Source organism: Dipodomys merriami, unplaced genomic scaffold (genome assembly GCF_024711535.1).
Source record: "Dipodomys merriami isolate MVZ:Mamm:240054 unplaced genomic scaffold, mDipMer1.0.p SCAF_129, whole genome shotgun sequence".
In the NCBI taxonomy this organism is placed as follows: Eukaryota; Metazoa; Chordata; class Mammalia; order Rodentia; family Heteromyidae; genus Dipodomys; species Dipodomys merriami.
In genome coordinates this window covers 845,030-870,201 of record NW_027202593.1, presented here as the reverse complement: position 1 = coordinate 870,201, position 25,172 = coordinate 845,030, and the positions used below count along the sequence as shown (strand labels likewise).

Genomic DNA, 25,172 nt, shown 5'->3' with positions numbered 1-25,172 from the left:
CAGGTCAGCATGGAGGCCTCCCTTGTCGGCTAGCCCTCACCTCACTGCAGGCCAAGCAGATGTGCTCCTTCAGGTTTGAGCCTGGCTCATCTCTTCCAGGAAGCCCTTCTTGAGACCCTCAGGGGGCCAAGGCAAGTTCTGCTATCTTCTCATCATCTTCTATAAGTAACATTTTTTTCAGAGCAAAGGCATGGTTGACCCTTTTAATTTTTTTTTTCATTTTCATGTTTTATATCATTTGGCAAGAAATGCTCCTTTCTTGGCACAGGTTAGGAGCACACAAGCTCGAAGAACTAACCAGACCCAGAGGGATGCTCTCCTTTAAGGACCACCTAATTGATAGTAAGTGGGAAAGGATACTGGCTATGCAGACCCCCTCCCCCAGGCCTCTTCATTGGTCTGGACCGCGCAGTATAAGGACAGCTGTCGAGAGAGGCCATCCTGCTATGCCTGGCCAAGCATGGCTCACTTCCTGCCACTCACCCCCATGACCCCACCCGGTCTACAGATAGCATGTTTATTACTCGCTTCCTTTGGCTTAGTGGATTTTTGCATGGCTCAGGAGATGCTTGATGCCGAGAAAGGTCAGATTCATCATGGAAGGAACTTGAGTCCCCAGGAGTCATTTCTATGTCACCCTCCATTTCTGATGATCTGGGGCTCTGGGCTGTGTTCTGTCCTACACTGTATCTCCTGCTGTCATGCTAATGGTCACTATTCTTTGGACTCAGGGAGAGATGACTAATAACATCAGGAGAAAAACAAATGCAAATTGTTGACTAAGCAGATCCCATAATGCATATTAATAATTCAAACTAACTGCTAAATCTATCCCTTGAGCCTCTCAAAGGAAAAAAAAAAACAGTGCATCCTGAACTTGGTGTCGTTGTTGGGGGAAGGGGAGTTAGAAGCTGTCTACTTGCTTCAGCGAGGGCACTGAGGGCTTGTGGGTGAATGAGAAAGAAGAGCCTTGGACAAGACACCAGCTTGCCCTCCTTGACACTCATTGTTTCCCCGTTTGTGGGTGGGATATTGTCTCCTCAAAAGACATGTCAAAGCCACAACCCCTGGTATGTGACCTTTCTTTGTAAATAGTGTCTACACAGATATAATCAAGCTGAGATGAGGTCCTAGTAGATTACATGAGTCCTATATTCAATGATTAGGACCCTTGAAAGGGAGGTGTGTACACAGAAATGGAGACGCAGAGGGGCATAAGGACAAAGGGAAGGACTGGAGTTATGCTGCCATAAAGCAAAGAACAGAAGAGATGGCCTACAACCACCAAAAACTAGGAGACAGGCAGGGGATAGACTCTCCCCTAGACCTCAGAAGGAGCATAATCCTGCCATCACCTTGATGCTGAACTTTCACCTTCCAGAACTACAAGAGAGTAAGTTTCTGCTGGTTTGAGCCACCCTGTCTGTGGTGTTTTGAGACAGTAGTCTTATGAAACCAATGCATGCCTTCTCTCCATCCGTCTATGTGAGGAAGGAGTCAGCAGACTGATGCTCATAGCTCTTGACTTTAACAATGACTACATCTCATGATCCTGGGGCAGGGAGCAGGCCTGGAAGATGGATGCACCCATGAGTGGCTGAGCCCTGAATTGGAAGGAAAGAGAAACCAGGAAGAAGCTCCTGTGGAGGAGAGGGGAGGAGGGACCAGATGAAATACAGCAAGTGTTCCTGAAGTTCCAGCGATCTATATGTGCAAACTACTACGAAGACCACGTGAGACTTCCAATATTTATATACTTGAATGTTGAGGACGGGTAACACCAGGCAGAAGTACAATCGACAGCAAGCGAGGCAGGAGGGCCTATGAATAGATTATATTTTAAAGGGAAAGACAAAGTCCTGAAAGACAGAAAGGTAGAAGGGAGATAAATGTCAAAGGTGTAAGTAACTGCATGAAAATCCATAAACAAAAGGGTGGAAATATATCAGACGAGGCTTGAAGGGGAAAAGGACAAATATGACATAAGCCACATGGACACACAATGATGGATGTGTTTGTTTTAACCTATGATGAAAATGGAGTGGAGAGAATGTATTACAATGGGCAGCTTTGATTACCAAGGCGTTGGCTAGAAATCTAATGTGGCTAAAAGCTGGACTATTCCTAACTAGCCTGTTGGCCCATTCACGCTCTCAGAAAGCTCCCAGGACTATGGAAGAAAGGAGTGATGATTTGATCTCAGCCACTCAGGTGACAAGTATCTTTCAAGTGTCACTGTGGAGTGCCCTTTACTTTCATCCAACATAAAGATGAATTAGGTGGTGCTCCTGTCCTTAGGAAGCTCATGGGGAGAATGGAGAGTTAGAGTTGAAAAAAACATGCATTGTGATTAAAGGTATAATGGGCACTGCAAGAAAGCCCGAGAGGACCCACAGCTGGGCTTGTGCCCCGAAGAACAGCACGAGGAAAGGGCAGTGAGATGATTTTCTGGGTTTCTACGAAGAATGACTTCCCACTAGTGGGGAGGTGGGGAATCTCTCTCCTTGTCGCAGAGGAGTTCCCAACAAATCCCAAAGAACAAAAGAAACCAGAAAAGGTACCTGGCAGCTCTAAACGTTGGAGTTAGTTTAGTTCAGCACAGCTCAGAATGTCAAGATCAATGTCTTCAAGACACAAAGGAGTGCCCCCGGAGATGATGAATTATGTGACACAGACCCAGGAGGATCTTATCAGAAAGGCTGACGACCCCAAATTGGCACCCTTGAAAGGTCCCCACAGAGGCTGTGGGCTGGCTTGCTTGTTGTATTTTACATCCTGTTCAGACATGGCCCGGGAGGGCCAAGCCTTTCCAGTGAAAGGGAGGGGCTGCTGTCATTAAGCCATTCAAGGGGTTCACAGAATTCCTCAGCACTCTTCATGTCTTCATGGTCAAGGGGTGCTCTGAAGGTAAAAGGGTGGGAAAGGTATAATAAAAAGACCTAAAACCCAGGTGAGGAAAGAGATTGTTAGGAGAGTCCCTGCAGAACCCAGGTACTGAGAAGACTCTAGAACTCCTGGATGTGATGGGAGTCAATGGGGAGGCTAGGAAAGGTGGGGGAGTCCAGAGGCGGCGCATCCTGGTCTGATCGCAGGAGAAGGAAGAGGGCGACGAGGACAAGAGCACATCTGAGTGGCCTCGTTTGGTCAGCGATGTGGCCGCTTGCAGATGGATGTGAGGCTGGAAGGCTGAGTGACTGTCTGAAACCACGCACACTGGTTCCCAAATGAGGATTCAAATGATGGTCGTGCTTTCTCTAAAACACCCTGCTACCACGGAAATGGTGTATGTCTAGAGCTATTTCTACTCCTCGTTTGGTTCCCGTGACTTAGACAAATCATTTTTCTCTGTGTTGGGTTAATCTTGGTTGTCAGTTTGATTGGTAGATGCCTAGGAGTTTGTTGATTACCTATATAAGGATACATAATATATGGATATATATAATATACAATATAGTAATTATGTATCCCATGTTATAGAACATGTGACATACAATTATATATCAAGTCTGATAGATAACATATATATCATGCATGTGTATGTAGATTGCAGACAGCCCACTCTGGCAGTGGGTTGGCTGCTGGCGCAGGACCCGTGTCCCCTGGAGTCCTTTCCAGGTTGCGTGTGTCTTACTCACCAGCACTGTGTGTTTGTAGGCACGGAGGATCACGATGCTGTAGCCGAACACAGTCACATCCACCTGCTTGACCCACAAGGCCAGGGACGGGTCCCGGTCCTCATTCTTGGCTGTCACGATGAACTTGGGGAAGGTGTCCGAGCTCGGTCTGTTTCCTGTTGTGCACAGGATGAGCGGGCAGCTGGACTGGAAGTCAAAGGGGTAGCCGTCAAAGGTGAGGTAGTGGCCGTAGCCGGAGATGATGCAGGAGGCGTCAGTGCGGGCCCGGCAGCCGTACAGGCCGCCCTCCTCCATGCAGAACTCATCATCCCTGCAGGGGAGGGTCTCGCAGTGGACGCTGTTGTCCGTGCCATTGCAGTAGCAGAAGATCTGACAGTCCTGGTCCACCCAGAAGGTCTCGTTGGTGGCAAGCTGGTGCCCCTCAAAGCTGCAGCCGCACTCGCTCCGGGCAACACACTGGCTGCCCTGCAGGGCGTAGCCCTCATCGCACTGGCACCCTTCCGAGCAGCTGTCCACGCAGATGGGGCCCAGGGCCAAGGTCTCACATGTCTCGGTACACGTCATGCACTCCTCAAAGTGGCTGTTCTCTGGGCACTCCAGGGCTGAGGGTTGTCAAAGAGAAGAGGAGCTTGAGAAAGGGGTGGGGACACACACAGAGGCTTGTGCATACACAGGTGCACGTGTACAGTGGGTGCATGTGCACATGCATGGGTGTGGGTATGCATGTGTGTTCCTATTTGTGCAGCTCAGTGATCTTGGTGAAGTCACGTGATTGACGCTACTGTCTCATTTGGGCTGGTCAAAGGCCAGGTGAACCCCTCACTCACAGGCTCCTCTGGCCCACATGGCTTTCTAGGGTTATGATTCTGAATATCTGCTGCCTGCAGGCATCGGTGAGCCTTATCCCAACCACATGGACAGGCAGTCCTGTGTGGGTTGGGCCTGCCTGCATGCGGTTGTAGGTAAGTGACCCCTGTCTCTCTGTTAGTTTGATTAGTCACAATTTCTCAAGGACAGAACAGAAGATAGCAGGGCAAGATATCTGCCCATGAGTCTGTGAGGTCTAAAGATCTGAAAAGCTTCCACCATCTCTAGAAAGATGAACTCTCGCCTTTAGAACTTTCTTTGGCTGTGATACAAACTGTCATTCTTTAGTAGTGTCTCACAATCCAAGGTCATGAAGGACACTACCGAGAAATAAATTGCATGGCTATAATAGCGCGGCCCACAAGGACCCATTCAATAGTTCTGCACTGTGTACTGTAAGCCAATCTTCTTTTCCTCTGGGCTAAAGGACTCTCTCCATTTCTGTTGACTACAATACCATCCGGCTTTGGAGTTGAAGGCTAGTTCAGCAATGATTATATATGGCTGCATAGGGGGATTTTCACATTTGTCTCTAAATTATGAATGTTATAACAGTGACTGCAGGTTTATGGTGATAGCAAATAACATGACTTATTTAAATGGCTCCGGCTTTATGACTTATCGTGTTGTCTGAATTTGTCTGAAAGTCTGGAACACACAGACGTGCAGTCATAAAACATCCCCCAGCCCCTGGAAGGACTCTGAAATTACTTAATTGGGCAGCCTGGCTCTAACCAACAGGCGGGATGGTGGGAAATGTCTGAATACAGAGGCAGTGGTTCAGAGAGGATGGTGCTTCTGGTTCTCAGGGGTTGCCCAATCCAAGCCCCCTTCTGCAGGACCCCAACCACATTAACCCCTTCGTGCCTGGAGACCTGAATGATCAAGTATGCTCGGCCCCTCTACCCAGACCCAAGCACACGGATGTGATCCCTGGCTCTCTGCTCAAGGAAGCCACATTCTAAGTGGCCATGTTGGCCCAATCTCTCTCTAGAAATATCCTCAGGAGAGCTTCCTCCACTCCACTGGCCCGGGGGAAGGAGCCATCACCAGTGCTGTTCACCAGGTTCCGTCCCCCGCTGTGCTCCGCCGCAGCACAAAGACAATTCCACTGCTCTGCCCCCCAGACACGAGCCAGTCATCCAGAAGGATGGCCTGCCAACAACACAGATTTGGTACGGCAAGACTCAGCAGTTCCACACCACGAATGAAAGACAACCGGAAAGCTGGGTGTGCAGCAGGAGAGAAAAGCTGGAGGTTGGGCAAGGAATGCAGAGAGACCAACTTGGGGAGATGTAGCCGTCAACAGAAATGACCTGAAGCCCGCTCTAGGATTCGTGTCACCTGCCGGGGTGGGTGAGGTTCAGAAGTGACAGCCACCGAGCTCTCCCTATGTACTCTTTGGGTTTCCCAAGCTCAGGAATTCTAAAAAGTGTGTGTGTGTGTGTGTGTGTGTGTGTGTGTGTGTGAGTGTGTGTGTGTGTGTGTGTGTGTGTGTGTGTGTGTGTGTGTGTGTGTGTGTGTGTGTGTGTGTGTGTGTGTGTGTGTGTGTGTGAGTTCTTAATTCTGTTGAAAAGACTACAAGCAAAGCAAAAATACAGCAAGTGCAATGGGTTCCCCTGGCCAGATGCTGGTGTATATGAAGGCCCTCAGCAATAGGAAAGAGAGCTTCTTAGAGCAAAGGCTAAAAGCAGCCTGGGGAGAGAAGGTTACAAGATGAAGACAGAGCATCTCATTTCATCAGTAAGTGCTCAAAAGGATAGAAGCATTACAAAAGGATACAGGAGCCTGCTTCTAGGTATGCCCACAAGTCAGGGTTGGAACCATTGTAATGCCAAAAGTAATTAACAAGTGTAATATGAAATATGAGTCATTAAAATGGGCTCTGTGTTCACGAATTGATGGTAAGAGAGAAGAGACCTAGAGAGAGGAGTGGATGGTTCGAAGGGTCGATGGGTAGACAGATGGGAGAGGATGGGGGAGGGCTCTTAGCTATAGTGGAGCAATGCTATTCACTGGGGGGAGAATTGGAAGGCTGTCCACTTGTAACCGCAGCACAACATAGGCAAGCAAAACCCGGCAAAGAGTGCCGAAGGGAGGTGCTGATGAGGAGCAGGGTGTTCACATGGTCTCAATCTGCTTGCAAGGGCAAACACACTGAGGGCCACTGGACCAGGCCTTGCCAGAGGCCAATGTGAACCTCACGCTAGGGGGCGCTGAGCACAGGAGTCCACTCAGGCTGGGATCCCAGGAGAAAGCCACCCAGGACCTGTGCAGGTCCCTGGGCGGGATGGGCAGAGGAGGCGTGGTCAGGAGGAAACGTCAAATCCAAATGGAGGGTCCTCTGGACCGCAGTCATCCTCAAAAATGTCCATGGCATGAAAGACAAAGGGAAGGGAAGGAACTGCCCCAGATTAAAGGAGTAAAGATACACACATGACAATGAAATGTGTCAACAGGCAGTTTTAGACTAAATGGGTACTAAGGCCTCCCCCTACCAAAGTAAAAGCCATAAAGAGCATTACAGAGCCAACTGACCACATTAGAATATGGGTGTAAAACGGCTGTATCAGTTGAAAGTTTCTCAACATTGATAACTATGCTGTGGTTATTATGCAAGCAGATGTCTTTACTCTGAACACACGCTGAAAGGTAGGGGTAAAGGAGTGCTTTCGTTTGGATCTTAAAGTGCACTCCCAAGGGTAAAGTGCTGCTCCGCAGCATGTGCTGTTGGGAGGTGCTGGAGCTTTAATAAGGCGGAGAGGGCAGTCTTTCTGTCATTGGTCATTGCAGCTGTCTGTGAAGGAGACACTGGGGTTGCAGTGGGACCTCCTCTCTCATTCAGGAAGGGAAGAAGGGCTTTTCTTTCTCCTCTGCTCTTCACTGTGATATGTTGCTTTGTCACCACCCCAAACCAACAGGGCCCATCAACCATGACCTGGAGCCAGCCATGCACCAAAGGAAGCCCTTTTCTCTTAGGAAGTGGATTACCTCCGTAGTTTGTGATAGCAATGGGGCATGGTGGATGCAAGTCACCGAGAGAGAGAGAGAGAGAGAGAGAGAGAGAGAGAGAGAGAGAGAGAGAGAGAGAGAGAGAGAGAGAGAGAGAGAGAGAGAGAGAGAGAGAGAGAGAGAGAGAGAGAGAGAGAGAGAGAGGAGGAGAGAGGAGGGAATCAAAAGAGGGCAAAATGTAGGAGCATTGACCCGAGTGTAGGTTGAGTGCTTTGGGGGAAGACCCAACATGTTCACCCTCTGGGCCCCTTCCTCCCCCTGGGCTGCTCCTGAAAAGCCAGTGTGTGTAGTGTCTTGTCTTTTCTAGTGACTATGAGTACTGTGATGGACTCTGGGGACAAAATGAAGAGCCAGGGCTGTGGAACTGTCTTAACAGTCCCTGTCCGCTTTGTCCCCCAGGGACTGGTGTTCACCTCCACACCCTGAAACACAGGCTCCTGATCAGCACTTCTTATCAGAATGAGGGGATTCCTTCTTCTCTGACAAAGGAGCAGATGCCTACTGAGCTGTCGCTGGACAGAACATCCGTGCCCTGGACTAGATAAAACCACAGGTCAGTAGGGTGGCTAACTGACTTGCAATTTAAAGAAAAGTATTGTGTAGGAATGGAAATGAAGGCAAGAAAGAGCGAGGTTCTGGGTGATGGACCCCCTTCAGGACACAGTGTACCCTTTGAGCTTGTACCCCCCCCCAGGAAGAGACGTCCCGAGTAAGAAGATGAGGTGAGCCATGCCCCCCCACTCCCCACCTTTCCCTTGCTGCAGCCTCAACTTACGGCAGAAGTCGTACGTCCTCCAGGGGCCCACCTCCACATCGGCATTCTTGCACGCGCCGGCGTACCGCGCCACCGAGTCGCAGAGCTCCGACTCGTTGCCTCCACTCTGGCACAGGCGGAAGAGGCAGGTGCGGTAGTAGGCGGTGACGTTGACCACCCCATGGCACTCTAGGAAGGAGCTGTTGGAGGGGTCGTTGATGATGCCGCACCGGGAGCGGCTCCGGTAGAACTTGAGCAGCTCCGAGTCGTTGTTGCAGGCCTTCAGCAGGTCCCCGCATTCCCCGTTGCAGATTTCCTCGAACGTGGTCCAGCTCTCGAGGAACACAGCCAGGTTGTCGGTGCACCTGCCGGTGGGCAGGCAGAACTCGTCACTGGCATTGGCGTTGAAGAAGCCACACAGGCCCCCGGTGCAGTTGAAGTACGCGGTGGACAGGCGGATGTACAGCAGACCTGCGTCTGAGTACTGGACGGTCACCACGCCTTTGGACTCCACCGTTGTGCTGTTTCTGTTGCGATAAATCTCTAGCTTCCCCGAAGGATGGAAAAAGGGCAATTCCACTTCCTGGCTGTTCAGCTGGAAACAAATCAAAGCACCATCAGCAAGCACAGAAGCAAACCAAGGACCCAGGCCAGAAGAAAAATCCAGAAGCTGCTGGACACCGGAAACTGTGGGCAGATAACTGCTTATTCATGGGCTCGTCCTTCCTTCCTTCCTCCCTCCCTCCCTCCCTCCCTCCCTTCCTTCCTTCCTTCCTTCCTTCCTTCCTTCCTTCCTTCCTTCCTTCCTTCCTTCCTTCCTCCCTCCCTCCCTCCCTCCCTTCCTCTCTCTGTCTCTTCTTGCTGGTCCTGGGGTTTGAACTCAGGGCCTGGGCACCATCCTGGCTTTTGTGCTCAAGACTAGTGCTCTACCCACTTGAGTTACAGCTCTACTTCCTGTTTCTTCCTCCTCTCTCCCTCCCTCTCTCTCTATCCCTTTCTCTCCTTTCTTCCTTCCTTCCTTCCTTCCTTCCTTCCTTTTCTTTCTTTCTTTCTTTCTTTCTTTCTTTCTTTCTTTCTTTCTTTCTTTCTTTCTTTCTTTCTTTCTTTCCTTCTTTTTCTTTTCTTTCTCCCTTCCCCCTTCTCTTTCTTTCTTGTCCAGGGGCTTGAACTTGGGGCCTGGCCACTGTCACTGAGCCCTTTTTGCTAAAGGCTATCACTCTATCATTTTCAGCCTCAGTGCCACTTCCAGTTTTTTGGTGATTATTTGGAGATAGGAATCTCACAGACTTTTCTGCCTGGGCTGGCTTTGAACCACAATCCTTAGATCTCAGCATCCTGAGTAGCTAGAATTAAAGGTGTGAGCTACCAGTCCCTGGCTCCTGTTTCTTTCTTTTGACAGTAACACTTTCTCTTTATTTTCATGTCATCTAGACACTAAGCTAGACCCAAACAAACAAAATTAACATGCAAGCAAAAAATATATATGTAGCTCCCTCTTATCCACCAACGTCTATCTCCCTTGTTTACCTGTTTTTGTTTTTTGGGGTCTTTTGTTTGTTTGGTTTTGGTTTTTTGGTTTTTTCCAAACAATTCTACTTCCCTCCCTACCTTTTCTAGCTCCTTCTTTTCCCTCCAGTTCCTACCTTTCCTTTCCCTTGAGGTGAAAAGAAGGTAACTGAGAGTTAGCTGTCCACCCACTTATCTATGTCCTGAAATTCTTTACTAGATTCATTTCTATGCATCTCTCAGTGGAATGAGCACACGGCCCTCTCCATTGGCGGCATATGGTATCGGGCGATCTCCGTGGGCTGTTTATTCTCTAAGCCAGACTTGGTGGGATGCGACGTTGGATTGGAAGAAGGGAGAGTTTCACGTCCCACACCCGGTTATGCTTCTGCTAGCTGTGGAGCCCTCACTGGGCCCTTTGGGATCTTCCTGTGAACTTGAGAAATCGACCTTCACAACTCCCAAGACCCCTTCTAGAGCTAATGATGTGTGTGCCTGAGCGTCTAGACCATCAGACCAGTTCGGCAGCTGGAAGGTAGCAGGACAAGTCCCTCTGACATCACCCCACATGCATTCCCATCTACAGGTGGGAAAGCCAGTGTTGCCCAGGCAGGCATTAAGAATATAGAATTTGGAGTCAGCCCACATGGGCTTGAATCCCACTTCATGGCTGTGTGCTACAGGGGGAGGTTACTTCATCCCTCTGTGCCTCAGTTTCCTCATGTGTAAAGTGAGAAAGGACAATACATCATCTACCTTGTAAGATTCAGTGTGCTACTACGTAAGCAGGACTTAGAATAGCGCCTGGTACATGGGCAGAGTTCTGTTAGTGAGTTCTGTTATGGAGAGTGAGTCCTACTCGATCCAATTCAGGAAACTCCACCTTTGCTCCAGCTCGGCGCCGCACAGAGTCTTATTTGCTGGCGATCACTAGGAGACCCTCCAATCTGGAAGCTGTGTCCTCTGGAAAACGTGCTCATGGCCGGGGTGGGGGCAGAAGGGTGAGCCCCTCCAATCGGTGAGGCTCGGCGGAGGGCCCTCACAGGGAGCAAGGAGCCTTACCTTGATTTCTGAAGCCCCGATTCCGCCTATCTTGACCTCCTGGTCGGCCACCAGGATCCGAAGCCCTCGGAGCCAGGCGGGCCCCGCATCTGGCTTCTTCTTGTTGATGTCAATTTCCAGGTAGTCGGGGCGGTCGGGGCAGGTCTTCAGGAGGGTGTAGGAGAACTCGGAGGGGAAGGCGTAGGCCGCGCCATCGAAGGTGCGCAGCACCTGGTTCTGGCCCAGCAGGCACACGGTCTCACGCTCGGGGAAGCAGCCCTGGTAACCGTCCTCCACCGCGCACACCTCCCCGTGGCGGCATGTCTTGTTGAAGCAGTAGACGTCACCGCCCTCCTCGCACAGGCACTGCACCGTGCAGTTGGCCGTGGCCCAGAAGAACTCCCCCATGGTGTAGTAGTGGCCGTCGAAGTCGCAGCCGCACTTGTGCAGGGGGACGCACTGGCTGGTGCTGAGGACGAAGCCCTCGTTGCACTCGCAGCCCTCCGTGCAAGGCGTGGCACAGTTCTGAGACGCTGTGAGGTCGGAGCAGGTGTTGGGGCAGCTGCTGGTGCACACGGAGTAGTGGCTGAAGCTTGGGCATCTCACGGTGGACACTGATGGAGGGGGGTTAGGGGTGTGGGTAGAGGAAAAGAGGGGGATCACAGGTGAGTGCCCCCCGCCCTGGGGCTCACCTCCAACATCCAACCTGCCAAGGGCCCAGAGAAGGCCTGGTCCTTCCAGCCATTGAGGTGGTAGAATGAAGGCCAGATGGCCACGCACTGGGGTGAGGGATATGAGAGACCCGGCTCGGTGACTTTCCTAGTGACTACAGAGCCACACAGTCGGATTGTGAGATTTTTTTTTTTCCTGGAGTTTGATCATCTCCATGGAAACTTCCAGTGAGTTTTCCTTGTTTGACTAGATCACTCCTCGACCTGGAGCTCCATCTGGTGATCTACAGCCATCCGGATGTTTTTAGATCTTCCGGGGATGGGTGTGATGAGCCAACCCAACTTTAAAGGGCATGGCTCATTCTTAGAAGGCAATGAACCCCACTTCCTGGAGGAATCAGCACTGTCACTCTTAGAGGCGTAACTTGACAGCATGAAAATTTGAGCAGGGAGGTGTTTAAAATACACGAGCATGACTAAAGCAGGCCGTGGGAACGAATTCTCAGGGCTATTAAAAGTGAGAAAGAACCCCCACTATCTGCAAAGATCATGAGCTGGTCCCTCCAGGAGACTGCATGGATGCTAGCAGCCTTCTGAAAGCCCTGTGTGCCTTAGAAATCTCTTATTCTTATTTTAAGAGCTTCCACGTATTCATAAATGTTTGAATTCAGATGAATCCAGGAGACAGGGGCACACGGGCCTAGGGAAGCAGCTCTCTGAGCTAAATATAATTCATCTCACTAAAGTGAGAGACAGGGCGAAGACAGAAGTGCCAGATACGGGAAGAGCAGTACCAGTAGGGGAAAACAGATAGACGTTATAGATAATAATCTAGGCAATTTCGATGCTCTTGGATTATATATGGATCAAAAAGAAGTTGTGTTCAAGCTCAAAACTTGAAGTGTGATATGGTTGCTCTGGGAGTGATGGGGGCTGGTCAGTCATAATACACTGACATTTAGTGGTCTGACCCATACTCTAAGATTTGTACCAGACATATGAAGTATTTATATAAATCCAACCTATACTTAGAGGGGGTAAAAAAATCACCCTCTGGCTTTGGAATTTAAAGCGACTTTAAAATCTCCTCGCCTTTAGAGCTCCTGAAAGGCATGGAATGTAACTTCTATATACTGACATGGAAAAAACAAAAAAAGATGTCCAGAAAGGAAACAAATTATTATTTGTTGTCGTTGTCTCTGAATTTTATAAGTAGGCAAACAAAGAGAGTTTAGCTGGGCTAGAAGGAAAACAAGGGAGATAACTGAACGGTAAAACAACGCTTTGTGCCAGAATGGAATTGGAAAGAACCTGGGTTTTCTCACAACTTGGGACTTCACCTAACTGCTCTTGGTATTTCAGGAAAATGGCTTCTTCATTGGTAGATCGTATTCCCGACCTGCTGCCCTTTCATTCACCAGCCTCACACACAGAAGGGCTCCGGGACAAGGGGCGCAAACTCTAAAGGAACCAGAAGTAGAAAGGAGGGGCCAGAGCACACTGGCACTGGCTCCCCTGGGGGTGGGGCCGGCCCGGGCTGCCTTCTCAAGGCTGACTGTGGTTCCCCAGCCGAGTCTACACTCCCTGGGTGCCAGTCACCCCTGCCACCCCACCACTTGGCTCAGCTCTGGGCCTGCCACCTCTGCTACAGGCCTTCCTCCAGCCTGTCATGCATTCCAAGTTTCCAGCGCATTTCTGTTCATCCATGGCTTCTTGTTTCTTGCCTACGGTACTGGGCGAGGGGACGTAAAGGTGCTTTCATAGTCCGTTCCTTATGACCGGTGGTCGTTCAACCTCACCCCTGCCCTTGGGCCTCGGTGGGCCTCAGAGGGGCCCTGAACCCCACCCCTGTCCCCTGTGGCTTACCACACCCAGTCTGGGTCCGCCAGTCTCCAATTGGGATGCCCAGGGCTTGGCACACCAGGGCGTAGGCCTGGATGGCTTGACAGAGGAGCGTCCCGTTGTCCCTCACGCTGCACAGGTCGTACACGCAGCTGTGCACGAAGGCGGTGGGGTCCACGACGGTGCCGCACTCCCACAGGGGGCCCTCCGTCTTGTTGAGGAAGCCGCAGTAGTCAGGGCCGAAGTACAGCGCTTCCGTGGTGGCGTCGCACTGAGTGCAGTTGTCCACGCAGCCGGAGCCGCACTTCCAGTCGGCGTGGTAGACGCGCCAGCTCTCCCCCAGGTCCAGCACGGACATGGCCGGCCTGCCGTCGGGCCGGAGGAAGTCATCCAGCGGGTTCTTGTTGTAGTTGCCACAGAGCCCACACGTGGAGTTTATGTAAGAGCCCGGGACGGAAATGGACGCGTAGTGCTGACCATCGAACGTCACCAAAAGCCCAAAGTCCGTTTCCACGGCTGTAGACATGCCACTCTGGTAGATTTTCACTGTCCCCAAGTCTAAGGTGACGGGCAAAGAAGTCACCAGGTCATTCACCTGCCAACAGTAATAGCAAAAGGCCGGTGAGCAGGTGCCGGGGCAGTGAGTTCCAGTAGAAGGAGGGGGGGAAGGCTGAGCACCACCGTATTCCGGAATATTCCATATCCACACGCGGCTCCCTCCAGCATGCTCACTCCCACTATGACAAAGGTCTGGGGGGACATTTGAGAGAGCAGGCGGTCGTGGGCCAGCCTGTGAAAGCCGTGTCATTTCTAGCAATGCTACAGAGCCCCCTGGAGTCTGGGAAGTTGGCATCCATTCTTGGCTGTCTCTAGGCTAAGTCAGGCTTCACTGGAAAGACTCATCCCCCTCGCTTTTCCTCTTTATTCTTCTAAGAATTAAGTCCCCATGGGGTCTCGGCACAGATTTTCCATGGCACTCCTGACTGCCGTTCGTGCTCGGTGACCCTCCTCCCAGCTGAAATGTGAATCAGCCATCAGTTGTCCACACCCTGGCACCATTCTCCAAGTCTTACTAAGGACTTCCTACTAGCAGAACAATGTCTTTCAATGGCAACCAAGCTGAGCACCCCTTAGCTACCAAGCATCATGTAGGAGCTGGGATACACAGGGTTAAGAGATAACGATTGTCTGGCCCCTCAAGAGGTTCCAGAGGAACACAAACAGATATTTATAGATGACAGTTTTAAATATGAATCAATACAAGCAGTGGGGAGACAGTAAATGAACACTTAATTCAGCCTAGGGGAGTCATAGGAGGATTTTTAGAGGCAGTTAAGTCTGACCCGAGTTTTAAGGATGAACAGAAGTATCTCAGAGAATGGGGGGGGGGGGCAGGCAGAGGATCCCAGGACCAGAAAATCAAGGTCAGGGGTTAGAGGCAGCCATGAGGGACCAGCAGGCAGCCATGGAACACTCTGGGCTACAGAAAGATCAGGTGGCCAGAGATGGAGCTGGAGACTCTGGCCTGCAAATACCTTTCAGGCCTGCCTGGGATCAAGCATGTTCTAAAAGTTTGGGATTAGCAATGAGTGAAATAGACAAAAAAAAAAAACTCTGCTTTGTGGGACCTATGTTTTAGCTAGGGAGACTGACAACCAGCAGAATAAAATATTGAATTGTATCAGATAAGTGCCATGCAGAGAAGTCAAGGAGGAACTGTGGATGGCCCTAGGGAAGAGAGTTTCTAATTTTACATTGGATGATCAGGCCAAACCTCCATGGGGAGGGGCCAATTGAGATGAAAACCACCATTACTTGGGGGTGAGGAGGGAACTACAGGCTGCTCCCTGCGGTCTTCCTGGGCTCCTGCTGGAGGGCAGGGTCTCTCCAAGGCAGGAGCAGAGAGAGCAGCTGATGTCAGAGAGGACCACAGCCAGAACAAGGAGGGCCTGTCAGCCTCCCCAAAGACCTTGACTTGACCTAGAGCAGGACACAGAACCAAGAAGGTGTTTAGCACAAAGGGCCGACATGATCTGACTTCCACGTCAAAAGAACTGCTCTGGCTCCCATGTTGAGAACAGACCTTGGAAAGCCTTTTACACCATGTTATACACAACACAACACACACAGACCTGGAAGTCTACTGTGCAGGGAGAGCTTCTGTGTGCAAAGGAAGGACACAGCCACCTTTGCATTTGAGAAGGTCCTTCCTGACCCACAGGAAGGGCAGACTTACTGCACCAAGCAACTGTTGGCAGAGTGTGGCATCATGGGCACGCATGGGGAGGGAAGGACACACACAGGTACCCTGCTTAAAGGGGGTGCTGGTCTCTGGGGTGGGGTGAGAACTGGGAAATGAAGCAAAGTGAGTCTTGGCAGCTAGATAAGGTGAACAGGTGGCTTGAGAAGCCTGCAGCAGAGGGAGCTGGTTCTCTTCTTCCCGTTTGCCATGGCTTGTTCCTGCAGATGCTGGCAGTCATGTCTGTAATGGAATGCCTTGTCCCAGAACAGTCCTTGGGGGGCTAAGCACGCATCAACCCTCCAGGCTATCCTGGATCCCATTACTGGCACACCAGGAAGATAAGGGTCTAACCTGCCACTGAGTTACCCTGGAAACAAGACAACAGACTGTCTAGACATTATTCTCAGCATTCACCATGGCCAATGTCACAGGTCACTCTCAGAGATGTGCTGGCCTTCAACACAATCTCTCTTGTTGGTTCACTCATTGCCATGTGGGCCTTTGCTAGTTTGAATTTCCAGACCCTTCCATTTTCCACCCATCGATCAGTGCAAAGCCACCGTTGCATTTTGACATACTTGTTATAGCATCGCCCACCCCCAGTACTGGTCTTCTGTCTCAGACTGGGAGGCAACAACAAAATACCACAACAACGATGGCTCAGAAATCACAGGAATGTATTCCTCCTAGTTCTAAGAAAGGAGTGCAAATAGATTCAGTGACCTTCTAATTCTGAAATGACACCTTCTCATTGGGCCCTCATGTGCCCCCTGTGACATTGTAAGGGCACTAATGCCATTCCTGTGGGCTCAAGCCTCATAGCCTAATTGTCTTCTGAAAGTCCCATCTCCTCACACTGCCATCTTGGGAATTTAAGATGCTATCACGTAGATAGGGAGGGACATAAATATTCAGAGTCTGGCAGTGGGGGAAGGAAATAAGAAATTAGTCTGGAAAAGAAACTCTCCTGTAAAGAACTACTAAGGAGTTGCTGGGTAGTGGATCCAGGTCTCCTAGGCAGAGTTAGCCAGCAAGAGTGAGGAAGAACCATCAGCAAGGTCAGCTGGCCAGAGGCCTGTGTGGCTGGCAGCCATTGTGCTGTGCTGGGAGACAGAAAGGGAAATTGTTTTCAAGGGTCATGTGGAATGCCAACCACATACAGTTCGAATGCTTTCCTATCTTCCTGGTCAAGCTCCCACTAGCAAAGGGCAAAGTCTTCTGCATTTCAAAGCAGAAAGCCATGGCATAGACAGGATCTGGACATTGCAGTGATCGCTCCTGGCTTCCTCTCTCTGTTCTCACCTCATTCTACCTCATCTCAAGCCTAGATATAGGTAATGTTTCAGGTCACATCCTTTTTCCTGGCAGATGTGTTTATGATGCCCTATGCATTCTCATCACAAATGACTGTGGGCTCTACACAGCTGGGAAAAGAACTCTGATTCCAACATGTGATCCTTTGTTTCTTTCCCCCAGGCCCAAGGGTCAGCCTTGATGAGCTGGTGGTAGACCAACATCACTTCGTGGCTTTCCCTTCTCCTCCCTGTGTATTAGGCATTTTCCTTCTTCAACAGTGTGTCTCCTAGGACATGGTGGGGAGAGGAGGTAGATGAGGATCACATGCCAGATGCTGGTGGCTCACACTTGTAATCCTGGTTTTACTCAGGAGGCTGAGATCTGAGGATCACAGTTTGAAGCCAGCCCAGCCAGAAAAGTCCATGAGACTCTATCTGTTGCCAACAAACTACTCAGAAAAAGCCAGAAGTGGTGTCGTGGCTCAAGTGGTAGCCTTGAGCAAAAGAAGCTCAAGGACTTGGGCCAGGCTATGAGTTCAAGCCCCAGGACTAGCACACTCACGGAAAAAAGAAGAGGAATCTCAGAGCTTAGGTCTTGGAACTGAACAGGATTTTGGTGAGTGACAGCAACGTGGAGCCAGCATCTACCGAGAGCCTCCTGTGTCCTGGGGTGTGCACAGACGTGCACACGAGGCTCCTCTGTTTCATGCTCACGGCTACCTTTCAGGTCCTATCATGCTCCCTTTTACAAAGCAAATGGAGGCTCATGGCTAATGTGACACGCAGGTGACAGGACCTGACTACCAAAGCTGTGTCCTCACCCTGGGCTACAGCCCAGATGTCCAGTCTAGGAGATACAACAGCCCCCCATTTTACAGATGAAGAACTGAACTCAAAGAGGTCATTCAGCTGCAGTGGTAGCAGGGACATGAGTAGGTTCCTCCAGCCACGGAGACCCAGCTCTTCATGATGATGGGGTCTGGGCTCCCTTCCTGTGGGAACACCCTAAACTATTTGTTCTCATAGAGGAGAGAAAGAAGAAAACCTGGAACTATTAGCTAGAAGGAGACATTAATTGGATATGGATTTTTTTTTTTTTAGTTATGTTGGTTTTCTTTGGGCCCTGCTGGCATATGCGATCCCAAACTGTTTGTTTTGTTATTAGAGGAATTTGTTTTGCTAACAGAGAAAAATGTCCATAGGCAGAACGCACCTCATCACCCAGCATATGAAGACAGGGTTAGAGAAGGAGGACCTCTAGTTTGGAAGCAAAGATGTCTGGCCATTCTCAGCCGGGCACAATTGGCGGATGGAGTCAGGTACCTCCCGGGCATCTCAGGCTCCTTCCTGCCTCCCGCCTCTCTCCCTGCCTGTCCTCAAGTCACCCTGGGTCAAGGCTCTGCCATCCAGCCAGCCACTCTCCCCAGCAGAGCAGGTGTATTCAAAGACACTGGACACCGTTTGGCAGAGGGAAAAGGAAGCCATTGTTAGCTTGCAGTTGGAGTCACATAACCTTTTCTTTCTGAAACATTTATATTCACGTCCACATCTCCCTGCTGCTACAGAAAATTGAGGAATCCATGCCCTACGCCTGGACGATGGAACAGAGCCACGCAAAATTAGCAGAGCCACTGGGCCTGAAAGAAATGACAGTGCTCCTTTCTTTCTTAAAAAAAAAAGTCGGACTGTGAGCAAAAAAGAATTTTAATCAAAATGAAAAGTAAGAGGAATGAAAATGCAAGCATGGAGTTTTCATTTTCAACTGCATATCATTCTCACAATACAAAAAAGTAGGGGAAAGCTACTGAAAAAATTTTTTTTTAAGCTTGAAATGCTAGCATCTATCTACCAGGATCAGGACAGCAGCTGAAGAGCACAATATAAATTTAAAATGGAAAAACTCCAAACTTCTGTACTCAAATTCTTAGCCTTGACTGGGTAGATAAAGCTGTTTCCAGGGACACTAACCAAGTAACAAGCAAATTGGTATTTCAACCAAAGTAATAGCTCACTTTCCTAATTTATAAAACCGATATGCTGTACAGACCTAGAAAGGACAAGAGCTAGAAGAGTGAGTGAGTCAAAAAACAAACTTTACAACTTTGGCGGGGGGGGGGGGGGGAGGAGAGGAACGGGAAGGGGAAACAAAGGAGGAGGCAACAATGCTTGATAAGAAATGTACTCATTACCTTGCCCATGTAATTGTAACCCCTCTGTACAGTATTTTCACAATTAAAAAAAAAAAAAGAGTGAGTTCCTTGGTCCCAACTTTTGTTGGACATGCTCTCTCACTTAAAACTACAGGGCATTCAGAAAGAAAAGAAATTCCTGCACTGACGTCAGTTTGGCCTTGCGATCTCATGGAGGACTAAGGATGGCAAAGGATTGCCACAAGGGCTGAAGCAATCAACACTTTGTGTCTAGGTCACTCTTGCTCCGATAAATCCATGGCTGCTACACGGTCTTCTTGAACATTTTGAACACTGGGCCTCCACTAATTGAGTAACCAGTTGCTACTGGCTTCATTTTGAAATCCCAGTAGACAGCATTTGCATATGTTAAACAAATCCAGGTATCATTTGCATGTGCTAAACAGCCACACAGAAGCCCACATTCTTCTCTGTCCGTCTAGGTAGGAGCAGGGCATCCCAGTACAGAGGTTGTTTTAGTAAAGCTTTTCCTAGATCTTCCCATACAACCTCACTAAGGAAGTCTTTAAGCCATTCCAGGCAGCTGCCTGGGTGGCTTCAATCAATGTGGAGATTTCTCTGTAGAGAAATCTACAGAATGGCTCTTGGGCAAACAGGATGGAGGCTGGGAGGAGTGAGGATTACTAACCAAAGGCTCAAATTAATTAGGGGTTTGCCCTTTGTACTTACACCAGAGTCAGGGTATGGTCATGTGACTACAGCCCATTGCAAGCCAGGTTTATGGGAGATGAAATATAACTCTCCTGTTACTTCTGAGCTGTGTGTGCATGTATGTGCTCATGTACAGGCACACACATGTATCTATCAGGGAAAGAACTAGGAATGCAAATTTAGTTTAAATCGAAAAGTGGAGAGACACCAGACACTGGCGGTTCATGCCGGTAATCCTGGCTATTCAGGATGAGGAGATCTGAAGATCACGGTTCAAAGCTAGCCCAGGCAGGAAAGTCCATGAGACTCTTACCTCCAATAAACTACTCAGAAAAAGTCAAAGTGGCCCAGTGGCTCAAGTAGTAGAGCGCTAGCCTTGAGCAAAAAGAGGCTCAGGGACAGCACCAGACCCTAAGTTCAAGCCCCAGGACCAGCAAAAAAAAAAAAAAAAAAAAAAAGAAACATGGATAGGCATATTTAGGAGAAAGCTTAGCAGAGTTCTTTTACAAATGCTATTTGGTTTAATAAAGCATCTTACAAGATCCTTGCATGTCAGAAAGGGAATAAACAAACCTGGTCTTTGGTACTTAGAGAGAGATAAGCAGAAGCACTAGTAGGTGGGGGGATCACTTTCCCAGGCGGCAGACTCTCTAACAGGTCTACAGCCCTGTGAGGGACAGAGAGGTTCTCACCTTGACTCTTCCGTAGCTTCCTTTGGGGATGAGAATCTTGTAGCCATTCACCTCAATGGAGAGCTCCTTTACCCAGGAGACGGCAGAGCCCCCTCTGTGCTCATTCTTGGCCTCCACGCTGAAGAAGGGGAGGCTGGAAGTCTGCAAGCACTGTCGGGCCAACAGGTAGGCACAGGAACCTTGGAAGTGGAAGAGGAAGCCGTCAAAGGTGTGGTAGTGCGGCTCGCCGAACACCACGCATGTGCTGGTCTCCACGGGGCTGCAGTAGAAGAATTTGCCTTTGGGTTCACACAACTCGTAGGGGCTGCAGGAGGCCTCCTGGCAGTAGATCTCATTGTTGAAATCCAGACAGCGACACTTGATGGTGCAGTTGAGGTCATCCCAAAACACCTCGCCTCGCCGGAGGAACTGTCCTAGGAACAATGACATCAGAGCCAACATGTATCGAGCACTTACCCTCTGTGCCAGGCACTGGGCTAAATGCTTCACTGCCATTCCACCACATCATCCATGGAAGACACTACTAGGGGGAACTGTCACCCCCCTTTGACAAGTGGCAGCTTAAGAGCCATTGAGTAAAACCCATGCAAGACCCCTCCCTGGGGAAGTCAAGATTTCAAGTTGAGAGAGTCTGGATTGAGCACAGGCTCTTGGCATTACCAATTCCACAGCTGGTGAGCAAACCCACACACACTGACTTCATCTGTGGGGAAAGACTATAACACTTGAGAGCTACTTCCTTCTGCTCAGGAATAGGAAGAAGAATATTCGAAAGAATGACCTCATGGTACCCAGGTAACTCAGCCATGCTGTTTGCTTATCTGCTAATTTGTTCATTCAATCAATAGACATTTATTTGTTGGGTGCCCCGTATATGTCCTAAGATGTAAATAACATCAACCAAGTATCTGACATATAGATATAAATCCTGACTTCATGGAAAGATTTTGGAAGCAAATGGCCTCTTGTTTGGCACTTTCAAAGGTTAATAAATCCTGAAGATGCCGCTTAGGCAGAACTTACACCCACAGTAGGTTGTTTTTCCCCCAGCTCTAGGGCCTGGCAACTCTAGTACTTCCCTCTTTTGATCCACTAAACAGAACTTCAGATGAATTCCAGCTCAAGAAGCTAATGAGGTTGGGGATGGGGGTGATGACTTCAAGAAAGGTGCTTTGGGTTGGGGGTTATGGTCTAGGCTTTGGTTGGAGTTCAAGTCAAGAGTCCAGCAAGAGTCACAACTCTGTAGTCACTTCCAAGATGCATGATTTGGTTTCCATGTGCCTCAGTTTTCCTAACCTGTACACCTGCCTCACAGGGAACACTGCTGTGATGGAAGAGCTGACACAGGTTGATAGAGGCAGCAGAATTCATTAAATTAAGGAAGTCTGGTTGAGATGGGACAGACTGTGCGATATTAAGATATGTAAGGGCTGGCACACAGTAGGAAAAACAATGGCTTGTAAGTGCTCAATTAAGATTGCTCAAGTTTCTAAAAATCTCTCACACTTGCTGAGCATCACAAGTTCTAGGCCAGCTTGGAATAACCTAGAAGACCCTATTTCAAAAAAACAAACATCAAACAAGTAAAATCCACCCCCCCCCCCGCCCCACGCCTTGCAGATCGCACAGGGTTACAACATCCACCTGAGCAGAAGATAGGAGTGTCTCTCTCTGTTTCACAGGAACATGTTTCATCAGGCAATTATGTTTTATACCTGTTGAGAATTGTACCCAAAATGAGATAATAGGTTTATTCACATTCCCAGCAGGTTATACGCATCAGCCCTTGGAACAGGCCCTCAATCTGCTACTGCCTTTGGCACTAGTTCAAGGGTACATAGATTGTAACAGCCACCGTCTAGTACCATTTCCATTCGATGCATTTTCCAGGCTTCCAATAAGTGGGAGGAAAAGGCCTTTGAATAGAGGAGGTTTGGACCAAAAGGCAGACTCTCTGTAATAGCTGTGTTTGTGAAATGATATAGTAAGCAGCTGTATGGAATCACATTCTTTGCTACAACCCTGGCCAAAGCTCAGTCTCATTAGATTGATATACATCTAGTGGCACATAAAAATGCATGGCAGTCTGTTTAAGGACATTGCATTTTCCTGTATATAAAAACCAAACCTACGTAGCTCAGGAGGAAAAGAATGGAGGTGAAGTGGGGATTGTGTACACAGCTGGCACCTGACCAACTCCATAGCTCTCCAAGCCAGTGTGTTCGGTTCTCTGAGCCTTTCATTCCCAGGGCTGGGGTGAGAGGTTGGCACTGAGCACTAGGCACTTAGGCTGCAGGTCCTTGGCCAGTGGGCCCTCCAATGTTTGGATAAAATGGAAGAGGGGCTTGGGTGCCAGTGTGCAACTTCTCACACACTGGTCCAAGCTGGAGAGGGGGTAGGGTAGAAAGGCCCTGAGGTAGCACCCCCAGGACTCTACATCATGGAAGAGGGTCCAATCTCAGGAGTCCAGGGGAGCCCTGGGACTAGACTCTTCCTTATCCAGTTCAGTACCAGCTTACACTTAAACCATTTATTTGCTACTCTGAGCACGAGCAACACCACACATGTCACTGCCACAGGGCAAAGGCACAGTGCAGAGTTAGGGTGTGTGCATGTATTTGGACCATATGAATATGGCATTTCTGATTTGAAGCTGGGTTCAGAGAGAGGGCTGAGTTGTTTCTGGGCTACCAAAACATGCAGGCTCCATGTTTTCTATCCAAGGGGAGGAAGACAATGCCTTACCAAAATGCTCTCTGATGTCTGGAACAACGTCACCATCATCCCTGCGATGGTCTCTGGCACCTAACAGAGTGACTGGCACCCCCAGGGGGCTCTCACAATATTCTTTGGAAAGATGCAATGGTGGCATGACTGGCTTGGTGATGAGAGGGTGTACAGATGGATGGGTGGATGGGCGGATGAATGGGCAGGTGAGTAGGTGGGTGGACAGGGGATGCCTAGTTAGGTGGGTAAACGGAAAGGTTGATGGACAGATGGAGATGGGGGATGAACTGTGGTTAGGTGAATGAATGAGTGTGGATGGATAGATGGGGTGGGATGGATGGATAGGTGGGGTGGGTGGGTAGATGAGGTTGGTTGGATGGGTAGATGGGTAAGTAGGTAGGCGGGGATAAATGAGTGAACAATGTCCTGCTTTGAGATGCCATAGCCTTTATACTTGGAATATTTTTAACAGAAATCCTATTTTCTGAATACTTTTGAGCATATTAGAGGCAGAAACCTACACATGGCCATGTTCCTGGGAGAGTCCGGGGCTCTTTTGCACATCTGAAGGGGTCTTGGCAGTTTCAAGAAGGCTCCACATTTTGAATGTCAGTGTGAAGGAAACCCACTGGGGTGCAACCTCCGCATTTTCACAGGGGCCTAATGCTAGCTTTGATTTTCTCCAAATCCCTTCATGTTTTGCTGCTGCGGGAAGGATTTTAGGAGACATTACCCTAAAGACAGCACCATTCTTTCTTTCTAATCATACAAGGAAGTGCTGGCTGACCTACTAGAAACTTGACAACACTCCAAGTTTGCCCACCCCGTGGAGCTACCAAATGCAGATGGCGCCACAAGAGTAAAGAGGAGAAGAGACAGCGTGAAGGGGAGATGACAACAACAACAAAATAATGTTTAACAGGAGGGCTCCCTTCTGTCAGTCTCACTAAGAAATCACTCAAGATCCGGGTGCACTTCTGAGTTGTTCAGGACTGGTAGCTGTATCCACACAGCAGGCAGGGGTTCTGAAAGTTACACACACACACACACACACACACACACACACACACACACACACACACACACACACACGCAGGGGTTCTGAAAGTTACACACACACACACACACACACACACACACACACACACACACACACACACACACACACACACCACACACACAGAGCGTTTTAGCTCCTGGGGTGATGAATGTGCATGCTAAAATTACCTTGATCCCCATCACCCAGCTGAGAGATGTCAGAAGGGTAAGGCATCAGAAAGGAGTCCGCCCTCCTGGCTGAAAAGCTCGCCTGTCAATCAAAACCAAGCAAACCCCACTTTGCTCTAGAGAAGAGAAGATGCTTTACCCCTGGATGTGCAACCATTGGCAGGGTCAATTTCCTTCCCATCAACTTTAAATGCCCAGCGGCCTGGAACATTGACATTTGTGGTCTCCTGGATATTCACAATCTCAGGGGATCTTGACCCTGGGAGGCTGAAGAAATTGGTGAGGTTTCCGCCATTAAATCCAGCCTAGAATACAAGAGGAAGACAACACTTTTGAGCGAATGCGTCCCTCCTATTGGTTCGCTGACCCAGATACTTTTGCAAATTTAGCACGTGTACAATCAAGAGACCCTGTTCTGAGCTGGACATATGGCTTGGTGGTGGTGTCAGTCTAGCACGGTGCCCCTTTCCTGGGTTCCCAGTAACCATCATTCAAAGCATGTCAAGCCCCTCTAGTGCACCCCACACCAGGTCACTGTGGCAGGGATGGACAAGTCTAGACTCTTAGTCCATCTGTGAGATCCATCAGGCCTGGTGGCTATCCTTTAGGACTTCTACTCAAGGTTGGTGCTTTATCACTTCAACCACAGCTCCATTTTCAGCTTTATTTTTGGTGGCTAATTGGAGATGAGTCTCCTGGACTTTCTTTCCAAAGATGGCTTTGAGTAACGATCCACAGATCTCAGCTTCTTGAGTAGCTAGGATTACAGGCATGAAGCAGCAGAGCCCGGGCAGAGGTAC

At 49.3% G+C, this 25,172-nt stretch overlaps 1 protein-coding gene across 2 annotated transcripts in view; it reads right to left on the bottom strand.

Annotated features, from left to right (window-relative positions):
- LOC138824435 (alpha-tectorin) overlaps window positions 1-25,172 on the bottom strand; it is a 69,958-nt gene that overhangs the window by 33,554 nt on the left and 11,232 nt on the right. For both annotated transcript variants that reach the window (XM_070018284.1, XM_070018285.1), the window contains exons 6-11: window positions 24,512-24,677; window positions 20,419-20,831; window positions 13,353-13,923; window positions 10,837-11,429; window positions 8,290-8,863; window positions 3,636-4,237 (exon numbers count right to left, since the gene is read on the bottom strand). In XM_070018284.1, coding sequence (XP_069874385.1) covers window positions 3,636-4,237; window positions 8,290-8,863; window positions 10,837-11,429; window positions 13,353-13,923; window positions 20,419-20,831; window positions 24,512-24,677 — 2,919 coding nt within the window. The remainder of the gene's footprint in view (window positions 1-3,635; window positions 4,238-8,289; window positions 8,864-10,836; window positions 11,430-13,352; window positions 13,924-20,418; window positions 20,832-24,511; window positions 24,678-25,172) is intronic.